We start from the raw sequence: 14552 nt of genomic DNA on the forward strand, positions 1-14552 counted from the left end.
GCTTTGTCGCTTTTTTAAGCTTTAAAGAGGATGGGAGATAGAAATAGATGGAAGGAGAGAGGGTTTCAGTCCCATGCTGTGTTCTGTTGCTCTTCCACTCCACCGAATAATTTTTTAATGTGCTGACGTCTTGCTTCTCCATTCTCCACTGATCTCTACATTTTCCCATACTAAAAACACATCGTCAGGCCCCTCGATCTTTTTTGTTACAGCATGTCTTTCCCATTTTTCAATTTCAGTTCCCAAGTTATTTATTGTTGTGCACGATTATTTTGCACACACAACCTTATAAAAACAAGAAAAGATACAAGGGTACAGGTAGAATAAACGAATGAAAGAATGAATGAATGAATTTGGTCTCATTGCACTATATTTTATGTAAAGTCGTTTTCTATTTTTAAATTCTTTTTAAGTAAATTTTTTAATCATTTTCAAAGTTTTTAAATTCATTGTTTTATTTTTGTGATTTTTTAAAATTATTATTTTACTTTATTTTATGTAAAGCACTTTGAATTACCATTGTGTATAAAATGTGCTTTATTAATAAACTTGACTTGCCTTGCCTTATTGGTTAGAAATTTACTGTGCAGACAATAAATGAAATAATGAATATTGAGATATGGAAAAAAAAGGTAAATTAAATTATATATATATATATATATATATATATATATATATATATATATATATATATATATATATATATATATATATATATTATTCCTCAAACAATACGTGAAGCAGTGAATATGGTCTAATTCTCTCTCTCCTCTTCCTCTGATAAACTTACACTACATCTTTCTTATAGGTGTGTTCCACTTATTTTTCTCTCACTTTCCCTTTTCATTCTCCGTCTCACATCAGTTTGTTTGCTTGTGTTAAAAGGCAGAGAGGTAATAATTGGGAGTGATGAAATGAGGGTCTTGCCCTGTTGAGCTCTTTCACAAGCAGAAGCTTCACATCCAGTCATTCCCGTGAGATGTATCCATTACATTCTCATCACAGTTATCAGACAGACCTGACAATATCTGGGAGTTCTTCAAGAAACAGCTAATGGATGCTGTTTGCTCTGTTGTTATAATTCAGTTCAGCTTCAAGTTTATACTCCCCATTACAAATTGATGTTGTCAAGCTGGTTAAAATGATTTGCAGTCTTTACAAAGAGACAGAATGTGTGTTGTGTTTTCTAATGGTAATACAATGATGTTTTGAAAGGCTTCAATATAATCAAAACAATATAAAACTTTGTCCAGCAGGTACCAAGAGATGATCCTCTTCAGTCAGAGATTTTTAAAGTGAAGTGTGCCAATTCTGTGGCATTAGAAGCATTAAAGATAAAAAAAAGGAATGTTTTCCAAACAGGTTTCATAAACACTTTCTGTTATTGGTCAGTCAAACAGATCGTCCCGCACCAAAATTGTCAGGCTGGTCGGGATGCTCAAGCAAAATTCCTGTTTTGATATTGTCACAAAGCCAGAGTCTTCACTGCTGGTGAAATTTCGCTGATGAAAAGCATATTGGTTTCTAAGCCACAAATTAACAACCAGCATAAGACAGCCATTCATACTGCTCTAAGTAGGTCTTTAGCTTGTAAAATCGGCTAAACATGATGAAATCGGTTCATTTGTTTTCCACAAATTGTCCAAAGTCTGAAATGGCTAATGAGATCATTCTTTATCTTCTTGTGTGAATGCGTTGTTGAGTTTATGTGTTCAGGAAATAGTAGGAAATAAAGAATGAATAAAACTCATTAGTGACTGAGAGTTGTGTTACTGGCTGTGATATAAATCATTAAGCTGATGTGGCCATATGTTGAGTACGGGGGGGGGGGGGGACTGATGTAATAGATTGTCATTGATGGTTCAATTCAAAACAGTTGGGAACCCTATTAAATAGAAAAATTCATTTTTTTCACCAACATACGGTTTCACTACAACATGGTCCAATCCTTTGGGAATTCAAGCACATACCCTTGACATTAGCAGCCCAAATCATGTCACAATATTACACTATAGTTCGATCCAAAAGTAACACGGTATATCTCTTCAGGGAAATCAGCCCACTAATGGCTTTCTTATAGTTCCCCCTGCACACTTAACAATCAATGTAACGAACTGGGAAAGTATTTTAAAATCTTAAATATTAAAAACCTCCCAACGCTTTATATATGCACATCTATGTGCATTTAAAGGTATATGGAAGGTTAAAGTGTGTTTGTTTGAAAACCTGAGACAAGATTTATAAAGGGCTGGAGCATTTATACGGAGATGCAATGGCTCTCCGGTGTTCTGTGAAAGATGAAGGTCTTCCCTCAAGCCACCCATGGCCATTTTCATTCGTTCTACTGATTTCCCCATCACCCCATCTGCCTCTCTACCCACCAATAATTTTGCCGGAGCTGACACAGCAGCAGCAGAAGCATGGCCTGCAGGGGGCGAGTGCTCAAGTGTGTGTGAGCCAAAGTCTGTGTGTGTGTCCAAACACATGAGTCATCCAAGTTTCTTTCCTACTAAAGTGAAAGTCTTTGAAGTGGAGGTGTAAGTTGTGGGTTTGCCCCAAGCACAGTTTTTGTTTTTGCGAAGGGAAACGGCGTGTTTCTAATCACCACTGACAATTCCATGATGCTTCTGTAAGACTGTTGTGTGAGCTGTCCTTCGTACATTAAACGTATACTGACAACAGACAATGGACCGGTTTTTGTTTTTGTTTTTCACTAAAAAAATTGCAAGGTGCAAAAGTTCAGATCAATGAAGACTGCATCAAATAATTCACAAAAAGAAATTCAAAAAAATTGTAAATGAAAAGAAAACGAGTCATAAATAATAGCATAATGAAAGACTTACAAGCAATTCTTTTAAAAGCTGGTCATTTTTGTCTGGAAACACTATTGGTAAAGGATTTTCAGGATTAATAAATTTATATATATATATATATATATATATATATATATATATATAGCACCTTTTAAAACTAATAATTATAATATTAAACTAATAAAAACTAATAATTAATAATTATAATTAATAATAATAAATAATAATTTAAATAATTACAACAAACACCATAAGATTAAGAGAAAGCCTGATGATAAAAGTGAAACTTAAGAAGAGATTTAAAGGAGGAAAATGAGATCCCCAGGCAGGGATTTCCACAGCCGAGGAGAACGGTCAGCAAAAGCACGTCACCTTTAGTGACAAGTGAAGATTTCAGATCCATTAGTAGGGCCCTATCAGAGGATCTCAAGCAGCGATCGGGCTCAGAGAGAGTTAACAAATCACTAATATAGACAGGAGCCTGACCCTTCAAGGCTTTAAAAACTAAAATTCAGGTAACCAGTGAAGGGCAGCAAAGATCAGTAGTCACTTCTCTTAGTGTGTGTTGCCAAAACACTTGGCAGCAGTGTTTTGTATCAGCTGAGGTCTTTGAACGTGTCATCTGCTGATACTACAATAAAGTGCTTTACAGTAGTCAAATCGGGAGGAGATAAAAGCATGAATGCCCTTTTCTAAATAAGCAAAAGAAAGAAATGACTTAATCTTTGTTAGTTGCATCAGTTGTGTAAAGCAAGAGTGCACCAGTCACCTGGGCCCTCATTTATGTCCGAATAATGTGTGTGTAAGAACAGTTTCACACAAAGTGTGAGATCTACAAGTATTTACTTATACATAGGAATGTGTGTAAATATAAGCACAACTCTGAACATGCTTACGCAGAGAATCTAGTGGTAGAACGCTGTTACTACAAAAAGAAAGTGCTGTCACATGTGTCTTTTCTACGCTGTCTTGATAAATGTGGGCCCTGAGTACTGAAGGTAAAAAATGGCACCTAGGTTACGAGCCTCTTTTCAAACTTTAGATAAGGCAACCAGACTAGAAGAGAGATTATTAATACTTTTTAGTACTGATACAGGATGCATGTGTGGTTCCAGGCTTTATCAGGACATACAATTGTGTATTATCAGCGTAGCAGTGGAAAGCAAATTCATGACTATGCATAATTTGACCAAAGGACAACATGTAAAAGGTCAAAATAGAAGAGTTAGTATACCCAAAATAAAAAGTGTCATTAATTATTCTCCCTCATCTCGTTCCAAACTCGTAAGACCTTCGTAAGACCTTAGTTCATCTTTGGAACATAAAATAAGATATTTTTAATGAAATCCATGAGATTTCTGCCCCTGCATACTGACACGTTTAAGGCCCATGCAGGACATTATTAAAATAATGTTGTGCACACGTATTGAAGTCTCGTGGACACATGTCGAGGACAGGAGAAATTGTTGAATCGTTATTCACAAAAGTGTCTTAGATTCAAAATACATTTAAATATTTCCGCCTGAGATTTCCATGTGAATGCAATCATTTCTCATCCAACTCTTAGCCTTACCTTGTCAACAAGCGTTTTATCTGCCTCACTTAAATTTAAGGAGGAGCATCTGAGAGAAAGTTGATATTTACTTCTGTGAAAGAGCAACCGCTGAGCAAGCAGTGGTCATTTATCAGCCTGAAACTGACATGTGGCTTGTTTTCTCTCTAGATAAGGTAGATGATGAATTAGAGATGACAATGGTCTGCCATCGGCCGGAGGGTCTCGAGCAGCTTGAGGCGCAGACAAACTTCACCAAGCAAGAGCTACAAGTCCTTTACAGAGGCTTCAAAAATGTACGTTGCCCGGTATTTCTCGTCTTATCCTTCTCATCGCTCCCACATCTGCACATTTACTTTATACAAATGTCTTTTGACACATCTTGGAATCTGATAAGAAGCTTATAGTGTTTATGTAATATATCCTTATGCCTCAATGTCTTTTCTTATGAATCATCACATCTCATCTGCATATACTGTCCCTGTGGATCTGTTTGCCATGTCTCATCTGTCTTTAAAACTCTGTAAACTCTTATTGTTCCTCTTTGCATTATCAAGCGTGTCACTAATCACTGTGCGCTAGCCTCAAGCTACAGTCAGCCAGTCATATTTCTCAATCCCAGCATTCACACGCTCTATTAGACACACATAAACAGTCAGGCTCAGCAACCCACACAGCAGCTCATATTTGTTGGGTTAAAAATGCTTTGCCAAAACCACTGTGTATTATATGGCAGCGTTTAAGACCAACGTTATATATATATATATATATATATATTTTATTATTTTTATATACCATTCTCAGGAATGGGCATTACATAACTGCAGGTGATTAATGGAATTATTATTACAAATGTATTTAAAAAAACATTATTATAATATTACACATATATTTTACTAAAAGTATTATATTATATTTATTTTTATTTTTTTATCTAATCCAATTACTACAAGAGGGCTCAAGCCAATAATTTTTTATAATATAATGTTAATAATGTGTATTTTTTCCCCCTCAGGAGTGTCCAAGTGGAGTAGTGAATGAGGAGACATTTAAACACATTTATGCACAGTTTTTTCCACATGGAGGTAATAAAAAAGGAGATATTCTTAAATATTACATGCTTCTTATGCTAAATGTCTAATGCTTTCATCTGTTGTCACTGCTGTACCAGATGCCAGTACATATGCACATTATCTCTTCAATGCGTTTGACACCAGAAATAATGGATCCATAAAGTTTGAGGTATGAAGAAAATGTTGACTCCTGGCACAGTATGAAAATATACTGTATATTTTAGTGACATTACATACAGGATGTCTTTCCTGTCTTTCTCTCAGGACTTTGTAATGGGACTATCTACTCTACTGCGGGGAACGGTCAGAGAGAAACTGGAATGGACATTTTATCTCTATGACATTAACAGAGATGGATTTATCAATAAGGAGGTATAGCATATGTACAGTAAATAGGCAGTCATTATTAAAGGGTTAGTTCATCGAAAAATGAAAATGATGTCATTAATAACTCACCCTCATGTCGTTCCAAACCAGTAAGACCTCAGTTAATCTTCAGACCACAGTTTAAGATATTTTAGATTTAGTCCGAGAGCTCTCAGTCCCTCCACTGAAACTGTGTGTACGGTATACTGTCCATGTCCAGAAAGGTAATAAAACATCTTCAAAGTAGTCCATGTTACATCAGAGGGTCATTTAGAATTTTTTTGAAGCATTGAAGATACATTTTAGTACAAAAAATCTTCTTGAACAAGTTCACCAAATCGAACTGAATCGTTTTAAACGGTTTGCGTCTCCAATACGCATTAATCCACAAATAACTTAAGCTGTTAACTTGTTTAATGTGGCTGACACTCCCTCTGAGTTAAAACAAGCCAATATCCCAGAGTAATTCATTTACTCAAACAGTACACTGATTGAACTGCTGTGAAGAGAGAACTGAAGATGAACACCGAGCCGAGCCAGATATTGACTCGTTAATGAGTGAAGAACCGTTTGCATCGGTTTTCGGATCACCAGTAGTTCTTTCGGACAGTTCGATTCAATAAACCAGTTGAAGAAAACGGTTCACCGGTTCTTTTGCGCTCTACGTAATGGCGTTATTTGCGATTGCCCTTGATTCAAGCCTTCGGTTTACCTGGGCTCATAACACTAGCACAGAATCAGTTCAGAATCAATCACCAAAAGAATCAGTTCGGTTCAGACGCTCTGCTTGGCACGGTGTTCATCTTCAGTTCTCTCTTCACAGCAGTTCAGTCAGTGTACTGTTTGAGTACATGAATTACTCTGGGATATTGGTTTGTTTTAACTCAGAGGGAGTGTCAGCCACATTAAACAAGTTAACAGCTTAAGGCATTTGTGGATTAATGAGTATTGGAGATGCAAACCATTTTAAACGATTCAGTTTGATTTGGTGAACTGGTTCAAAAAGATCCAGTTACATCGAATGATTCATTCGTAAACCGGATATCACTACAATGCAGAGTTTTGAACTCTCTCACAACAGACACGGAAGAGAAGACAATGCTGAATAAAGTCATAGTTTTTGCTATTTTTGGACCAAAATGTATTTTCAATGCTTCAAAAAATTCTAACTGACCCTCTGATGTCACATGGACTACTATGATGATGTTTTTCTTATCTTTCTGGACATGGACAGTATACCGTACACACAGTTTCAATGGAGGGACTAAGAGCTCTCGGACTAAATATAAAATATCTTAAACTCTGTCCCGAATATGAACGGAGGTCTCACAGGTTTTGAACGACATGATGGTGAGTTATTAATGAAGAATGAAAATGAAAAAAATAATTTTTAGGTGAACGAACCCTTTAACATCAGCTTAAATCAATAACTCACTCAGTCTTCATGTACCTCACAGGAAATGACAGAGATAGTGAGGGCCATCTATGACATGATGGGGAAGTACACGTATCCGGCTTTAAAGGGGGATGTACCAAAGCAGCATGTGGATGCCTTCTTTGAGGTCAGAAAAAAAAGACAATAAAAAATTATAATTATATATATATATATATATATATATATATATATATATATATATATATATATATATATATATATACATATATATATATATATATATATATATATATATATATATATATATATATATATATATATATATATATATATATATAATTTGTTCAGTGGTGATTCTCATCAAATTACATTGCTCAAAACTTAATTGATTTATCCATTTCTTTGGACTTTGGGATAAAACGTGCATGAATAGTTATACTTATCCTAGAAATTTCCCATGCATTTTTTAGAGCAAAAAAAAAAAAAAAAGGCAGAGCAATTCAAATAAATGTTCTCCCTTCTACAGAAAATGGACAAAAACAAAGATGGAGTTGTGACATTGGAGGAGTTTGTGCTTGCCTGTCAGGAGGTATGTTTATATCATTGTACATGTGTTATTTACATCTACCCTAGACTTTTGGTGAATTTGGTACACTACTTTCTCCAAACCCCAACCCCTAAAGACATGCCAGCAAGCTTGTCAAGATCAAGATGATCAAAAAGACTCTACTGCCTCTGTGTGGTCAAACTGAAGAATTACATATAAATTTATCTTTTTCACCAGGATGAAAACATGATGAGATCCATGCAGCTCTTTGAAAATGTGATGTAGAGAAGCTCCACCAGAAGAAGAAAAGAACCAAACAGAGACTGGGAAACAGAACGCAATAGGGATTTTACATTTAAATATATATTTGTTATATTTCGCTGAACTGAGTTCTGGGGGAATATGATGGGATGAGAGGAATGAGAGTCTGTGGGATTTGTTTTTCTCTCTCTCTATTCAAACCTTGTAACATATTCAGTGTTGTTTCTCGCTGGTGTTTTGGGAAATTGCCAGCCAAGAATCCACTTTGTTCCAGCCACAGAAGACTACATATGTTTGAAATGCACTGTGCATTTCCTGACTAGCGGGTGCTGATGATCAACATCCTTCCTCCCTACGAAAAAAAGGAAAACCACTCGCAATTGTTTTTCATTTGCTGGAACCTAGAGCTCAGGACATTTGGTGTACTGGAAGTGCATCCAGGAGGAACTACAGCCTCCTTTGCTTGCTTTCTTTGGCAGAAATGCTTGCATGAGAAAAAAAAAACAGCAGATGTGTTCCCAATGAGTTGCTTGAAAATAATGCTGGCCTTCAAAATATTTAATTTTATGATTTATTCATGAATGACATGAGGTTTAGAGGATTCTTAATTTGATGTTGATTCTGTCTTGTGTTCTCAGTGTTGTTTGTTAGTAATTGCTGTTTCAAGTCTGCCTAATGTATGTCTATCTGTTTCAGTACTTACTAAGCTGTTTTTGCCCAACAGATCATAGTAAATAAGGTGGGACAGAAGTTAAGTGTGTGTGTGTGTGTGTGTGTGTGTGTGTGTGTGTGTGTGTGTGTGTGTGTGTGTGTGTGTGTGTGTGCGTGTTTGTCTAAGTATGGAAGTAAGTGAGGAGTATTAAGGAAACTACAAAAATCACAACTGTATTCAAACCCAACAAATGACAATCTAGTCCCTGGATACCCTTCTGTCCCCAGATACATCTGTGTAGTTTAAAGAAGGACAAGACAATGTTTGTAAAAAGGGGAAAAATCCAGATAAACCACATGAAATAAAGAAAAACTATAATTATTTATGGGTCAGGGTCGTAGGACATATAAGCTATGTATATACTTGTAAGTATGGTGCCACATGAAGAAATGTCAGATACAAACTGTGAAAATGAAGTATTCTGTGCAATTCAAATCTCAGTTAAAACCGATTAAAAAATAATTGTGGAATAGCAGTCAGCTGTGTTTTCTTATTTTACTTTTATTATTTTTACCTATGTGCTAGTAGAGTATGAATGGCGTCACTTGATTGTGTATTATTATTATTACTATTATAACGTCTCCAATTAATTATGCTCAATGTTAATCATTTATGTAACCATTTTATTAAAATGTTTCACTGCTTGCTTTGCTACATATAAAACAACAGAATAGATCTGTGTTTCTATACATGCAAACTGGTGGATTATGAAGAAAAAAATAAATAAATGGATGTGTCATGACAGCAAAGAATAACCTGACTCACTGGTGTGTAATAATGTATAGTAAGTGAGGAAAGATAAATCAGCTCTTTATTTATTTAAAAATGCTTCCTCATTAAACTCCAGTATTTTGGATTAAATCTGTTATTTGGTAATATCACATCAAATAATCATATCATAATATATACACACACACACACTGGTGGCCAAATATTTTTAGAACACCACCTAAATATATGTAGGAATTTTTATTTATTTATTTTATTAATTATTTTTTTACAATCTTTGTAGGCTACTGTACATATCAATCCTGCCCCAAACTCCGTGATTCTTTGTCTGGGGAGCGGATTGATTGGCTGGGCAGGAAGGCCGTCCCAGTAATGGGCGTGATATACTCAATGTGGGTTAGTGTGTCCCTCCTGCACGCGCACGGCACAGTTCAGTGAGTCTACAGAAACACACACACATAGCTTACAGAGATGGATCTCGAACAAATGGGTCCCCAAACCTTCCTGTACGGTATGTATTGCGTTAAATAATTATCTTGATCCATTCTTGTTGTATAGTCTATTAGATCACACGTATAGTACGTAAAGGTGGCACTAGTAAGTTACGCAAACTGAGCATGGCGTAACGTTAGTGTAAATGCCACCCAACTACGTTACCCGAAGTTATATTGTCAGACTTAAATTGTTTAGAAGCACATGTTGAATATTTAACTGGTATAAATATATTGTAATATAGATGCTACTCGATGTGGAGTGACATTAAACAACACGTGTAAGTTAGAGCATGAATTCACACTAGCTAATCGGTTAGCACTAACTTACATTATACACATAATGGTAGTCAGCAATTACTCTGAAACCCCTTTATGTTTGTTCTAGCCTTTATTTAGTTATATATAACGTTATATACTAAACGAAGCCTCCACAGCTCGTGCCTCCCTGCACGCGCTCTCTAAACACGTGCGTTGGTCCTGGCGCTCCAAAATGGCGTCACTGTGCTGCACGTGTTAGATGCAAAGACAGTAGATGAGACAACGCATTAAGTGTTTGAATAGCATGCAATTTAAGAGTATATCCTTCGTTATAGGTGATTGATCGAATGAATACTAATTAAGTACCGGTTTTTTCTTCTTCTTAGTTTCGTTTTCCTAACAGACACACCCAGGTATTTTGCGCAAATGATGCTAACGCCAATCACGATTATTACAATGGAAACGCAATTCTGGTGTAAAGATTTTGTCGGCATTGTCAGGTCTTTAGCAGTAAATGAAAATATGAACATGTGGAGCATCTCTCAAACCTTGCCACGTGTAGATCCTTGCTTCCACATGAAACCGCATTGAATGCGTTTTTTTCTTCTTTTTTTTTTCTTTTTTGAATATGGTTCTCTATAAACGATGCAGAGCGAAGTGCATGCTATAAAAATGAACGTGAACGAATCGTTCTTTGGAGCCAGATTATTTAAATGGTTGCTTCACGAATCCAGACAGGATGATTCCTTTACGAATCGGATTGATTGAATCACACCGAGCGATTCTCTGACCCATTTACTCAACCAAGATCAGAATCGGGGAGCACTGCCAAAGTAAATGAGTCACTTAATTGCTTTGAAGAGAGAATTGCTCGAGAATAACTTTGCCAGTTTGCAGAATTGAGTTACACTTTTCATCACCGGAGGGCTCTTAATGCCTTTTAAGTACTTTTTAAATAAACTTGTTTGTTTTTTATAGGTTGCGAGCTCAAGGCAGGCAAGGAAGTCACTTTTAATCCAGAGGATGATGATGATTATGATCATCAGTTATCAGTCCGAATGGTACGTGGCCTTTTATAAATGGTCTTCCAATTTTTTTTTAAACATTTAAATCTCATATATAAAGCATTTTCTTATTTGTTAATTGTTGCAGGCCTGCGTTGATCCCACAACAAAAGACGAGCTGAACATTGTGGAGATCGAAGGACAGGATTCAGAGGGTCAGAAGGTCAAGGCAGTTCTGGCCACGCTCAGGCCTTCCACTCTCCCCAGCGTAAGTAGAATGGCCATCCACTGAGCGATGTCATTTCACACGTCTTTAGGGTGCACTTGAGTTGATCTCCTTGAATTGTTCTTGTTAACTAGCGATGTGTTCGTATCGCAGGTGTGTTTGGGTGGGTTTGAGATCACTCCACCTGTTGTGTTCCGCCTACGCTCTGGTTCCGGTCCAGTTCACATTAGTGGACAGCATCTCGTCAGTGAGTACTTCATAATACTTGAGGAAGTGTAGCATTATTTGGGATTGTCTCAGATAAACACTTGGAAAACTGCTTTGGGAATTTTCAGGAAGTTTGTTGTTGGTACTTTTCTTTCAGTCATGGGAGGAGACCAGTCCTTTGATGAAGAAGAGGAGGAGGAGGAAGAAGAGGAGACACTGACAACAGCTAAGAAGAGGCCAGCATCGGTGACTCAAAATCCTTCAGTAAGTTCTGGAATTAATTAGGATCCTTTCTTTATGTATGTGCAATTTTGTGGCTCTTTTTTTTAACCAACGTTCTCTCATAGAAAAAAATGAAGTTAGATGAAGAGGAGGAGGACGAAGATGAGGATGAGTATGTGTTGTCTTTTTCCATCTATGTAAAGTCATAGGTAATTAGTATTTGAGAAATAGTATTTCAAAAAATGAATAAAATATTTCACCTTACAGAGATGATGATGAGGACGATGATGATGAGGAGGAGGAGGAAACTGAAGAAGAGTCTCCTGTAAAGGTGAAATTAGTTTTAGGTCCTACAGCTTGTATAATGTTGAGAAACTGTGGTCAGAAATGCTTATATTCCTAATTGTTCTGTCAGGAAAAGAAGGCACCATCCAAACCACAGACCCCTGCACAGAACGGAAAAGGACCCAAGTCCAATACGCCTGCTAAACAACAGAACAAGACTCCCGAAAAGAACAAAAAGGATGTCAAGAAAGCACAGTCACCCAAAACGCCACAGACCCCACAGGTCCTCACTGTCCCCGAGATCAAAGCCAAAATTATGGCAAGTGTAGAAAAGGTATGTTTTCCTTTGTACCCTCTCTGCATATGAAGTCACAATAAATTTCTGCATGTAGTAAGAAACCATCATCCTTCCGTGCTTTAGGATACAATGGGTAAAGTTTGATTAGTGTATGATATTATTCAAAAGCAAAAATAATTCTAGAAAATAGCACTCGTGTTTTCTTGTTTGTTTTTCAGGGTGTAGCATTGCCAAAATTACAGCCAAAGTTTGAGAACTTCGTAAAACACGGCTTAAAAGTCACGGACGCAAAGGTATATGCATTTTTCTTGTCATGTTGTTTTTTTGATATTAGTTAGTAAAAAAAAGAAAATGTAAGACACTTTTTTTTTTATTGTTGTTGTTGTCGAACACTGCAAATTTAGACTTGGCATAATTTTTTTTTTTTTTTTTTTATCTATATACGAAATAAGACAACTGTTTAATTGTTTTTCTTCTAAGAAAAAATGTTTTAACCTGTTAACTGTCACTCACGTTTTTGAAGATAGACTTGAATGTGCATGATACAAACCTACATTTTGTAGATTAGGTAATGTAGATTTCTGAGGATGCACTCTTGTCATAAATTGATCTATTACTTTTCTTACATAATTTTTACCAAAAATATTGGTATAATATATATTTGGGAGACTTAGACCTTTCCAACGATGTATAGTTTGTCAAGATTAGATTAAATTTGATTGTAATATAGTATAGTCAACGTAGGCGTCCCGTATACGGGACGGGGGTGACATTTTAACAGGTTAATGATATTTGGATAGCCAGGTTTTTTGGCTGCCAAATGTTCAAAATAAATGAAAGTATGCATAAATTGCATAAGGAACATATTCGGAACCGTCATGAATGAAGGTCTTACCTGTACTTCTGTTTTGTTCCCCCCCCCCCCCCAAGGTAATCGAGGAGCTCTGGAAGTGGAGACAGAGTGTAAAATAAGAGCTAAACCATCTTTTGTTTTGCTTAAATTATTAGGCGCTCCCCCAATTTTTTCTTTTTTTTTTTCTTTTTTTGACCATGATTTTACTTTTTCTTGTTACCTGCAATTTTAAGTTCGTCCCCATACTCTTCTGTTTCTATGTCAAATCCGTGCCATTCCCTGAGAAGACTTTAATCAGAACATGACCTTTTTCATCCTTTGCAATCTGGCTTCTCCTCACCCTCTCGTGTTGTCATGTCCCTGGAGTGTGGCCTTAATTTGGCAGCCTTGTTGTTTAAATGAGAGTCTGAGCAGATTTCAGCCCTCTAATTTATATAAAGATTTGATGACTACCCGTCCATGGTTTCTTTAAAATCACATGGAAATGTGTTTATGGCGTTCTGATTATAGATGCACCTGCCAAGTCAATCTACTGAAATCTTGAACAACTTGACCTGATTTGCAATGCATGATTAATGGGTTTCAGAATGGTATCGGTGATGAATTCCAGTATTTCAGCAGTATGTTATTTTTTGTAATTGTCTGTATCCTGTAACTTTTGCTAGAAGGTGGGCTGTACTTTATGTTTGGGATTGATTAGTCAACTGTAATTAATCCAATGTCAAGAATGTATAATGTCAGTCTGTGCAGCTAAATCTCAGAGCTCATAATCTGTGGACTGCAATTCAAATGTGGTTCACTTTTTTGACTTTATTGAATCTGTTTAAATGCAAATAAAGTTTATATTTCACAAGTGTTAACCCATTTAATGTGGCTCGTAAAATTCAGGACTGTTTTGATGGGTCTCCCCAAGTTTTGTCCTTTGCTTGACTGTCAGTGTCTCAACTAGTATGAACACCTAGCGTTAATTTACCTCCATGAAAATTAATGAAAAGATGTTTTGTATGTAAAGTATGAGAGAGAACGAGAATAGTATTAAATAGTAGTGTTATGTGATGCGGTCTTCGTTTAATTGTGCTGAAACTGTAATTTAAGTGATTAATGCAGATTTTAAGAAGAGGAAAGTTTTCTTATTTCTTTACTGTTAAAACACTCAATGGTTTTATTACCCTTGGTTTGTTTTTATAGATTTGTGAATTCAAACTTTACCTCAGAACCAGTTTTAAAAAACCTGCCTGCTTTTTTGCACAAAAAGG

At 36.1% G+C, this 14552-nt stretch overlaps 2 protein-coding genes across 4 annotated transcripts in view; both read left to right on the forward strand.

Moving 5' to 3' along the window:
- LOC113109748 (Kv channel-interacting protein 1-like) overlaps positions 1–9195 on the forward strand; it is a 29303-nt gene extending 20108 nt beyond the window's left edge. For all 3 annotated transcript variants that reach the window (XM_026273491.1, XM_026273492.1, XM_026273493.1), the window contains exons 2-8: positions 4537–4661; positions 5381–5450; positions 5537–5607; positions 5703–5810; positions 7262–7366; positions 7727–7789; positions 7985–9195. In XM_026273491.1, coding sequence (XP_026129276.1) covers positions 4537–4661; positions 5381–5450; positions 5537–5607; positions 5703–5810; positions 7262–7366; positions 7727–7789; positions 7985–8032 — 590 coding nt within the window. In that variant the 3' untranslated portion in view covers positions 8033–9195. The remainder of the gene's footprint in view (positions 1–4536; positions 4662–5380; positions 5451–5536; positions 5608–5702; positions 5811–7261; positions 7367–7726; positions 7790–7984) is intronic.
- A 641-nt stretch (positions 9196–9836) lies between these two features.
- Positions 9837–14160, forward strand: LOC113109745 (nucleophosmin). Its single transcript, XM_026273488.1, has 10 exons — positions 9837–9960; positions 11180–11262; positions 11354–11473; positions 11585–11678; positions 11796–11902; positions 11986–12032; positions 12128–12191; positions 12276–12479; positions 12662–12736; positions 13374–14160. Exons 1-10 carry the CDS (start codon positions 9921–9923, stop codon positions 13413–13415), a joined length of 876 nt encoding a protein of 291 aa, XP_026129273.1. The 5' UTR covers positions 9837–9920; the 3' UTR covers positions 13416–14160.
- The last annotated feature ends 392 nt before the right edge of the window (positions 14161–14552 follow it).

This window comes from Carassius auratus, chromosome 10 (genome assembly GCF_003368295.1).
Source record: "Carassius auratus strain Wakin chromosome 10, ASM336829v1, whole genome shotgun sequence".
Classification (NCBI taxonomy): Eukaryota; Metazoa; Chordata; class Actinopteri; order Cypriniformes; family Cyprinidae; genus Carassius; species Carassius auratus.

Coding starts and splice junctions, on each gene's coding strand:
- LOC113109745 (XM_026273488.1), top strand. CDS start 9,921: ATGGATCTCGAACAAATGGGTCCCCAAACCTTCCTGTACG. Junction 9,961..11,179: donor TCCCCAAACCTTCCTGTACG/GTATGTATTGCG, acceptor TGTTTTTTATAG/GTTGCGAGCTCAAGGCAGGC. Junction 12,033..12,127: donor GAGGACGAAGATGAGGATGA/GTATGTGTTGTC, acceptor TTCACCTTACAG/AGATGATGATGAGGACGATG.